Source organism: Carlito syrichta, unplaced genomic scaffold, assembly GCF_000164805.1.
Source record: "Carlito syrichta isolate Samal-C Ts95f unplaced genomic scaffold, Tarsius_syrichta-2.0.1 Scaffold126612, whole genome shotgun sequence".
In the NCBI taxonomy this organism is placed as follows: Eukaryota; Metazoa; Chordata; class Mammalia; order Primates; family Tarsiidae; genus Carlito; species Carlito syrichta.
This window is the reverse complement of record NW_007070708.1, coordinates 67810-68137: the sequence shown is the minus strand read 5'-3', so window position 1 is coordinate 68137 and position 328 is coordinate 67810. Positions and strand designations below refer to the sequence as shown.

The window sequence follows — 328 nt, the reverse complement described above, 5'->3', positions numbered from 1 at the left end:
AGCGCGGCGGGGCGCGGGCCGGGGGCGCGGGGCTGCGGGCTCACCTCACCCGGAACTGCTCCTTCCACACCTTCCCGCTGCTCTGGCACAGCTCGCGCAACCGCCGGCAGGTGCTGGAGACGCGACCGATGTCGGCGGCCGACAGCTTGCCGCAGCACAGGATGTACTCCAGCACCTCGCCCGGCAGGTTGACGAGGCAGCTGAGGCCCGCCGCCTCGGGCGCGGCCTCCTCCGCCAGCGCCGGCACCACCTCCATCGCGCTGTCGACCGCTGCCGCCGCCATCTTGTCCGCGTACCTGAGGCTGCCGCGCGCGCGCGCACGCGCCCA

The 328-nt window shown here is 75.3% G+C and overlaps 1 protein-coding gene across 2 annotated transcripts in view; it reads right to left on the bottom strand.

Annotated features, from left to right (window-relative positions):
- The window catches only part of FBXO21 (F-box protein 21), a 42462-nt gene extending 42146 nt beyond the window's left edge, over positions 1 to 316 (bottom strand). Inside the window, exon 1 of one of the 2 annotated variants that reach the window (XM_008048763.2) lies at positions 45 to 316. In XM_008048763.2, the coding sequence (XP_008046954.1) occupies positions 45 to 283 (239 nt within the window). In that variant the 5' untranslated portion in view covers positions 284 to 316. The remainder of the gene's footprint in view (positions 1 to 44) is intronic. The other variant, XM_008048764.2, reaches the window with a different exon arrangement.
- Positions 317 to 328: the final 12 nt, after the last annotated feature.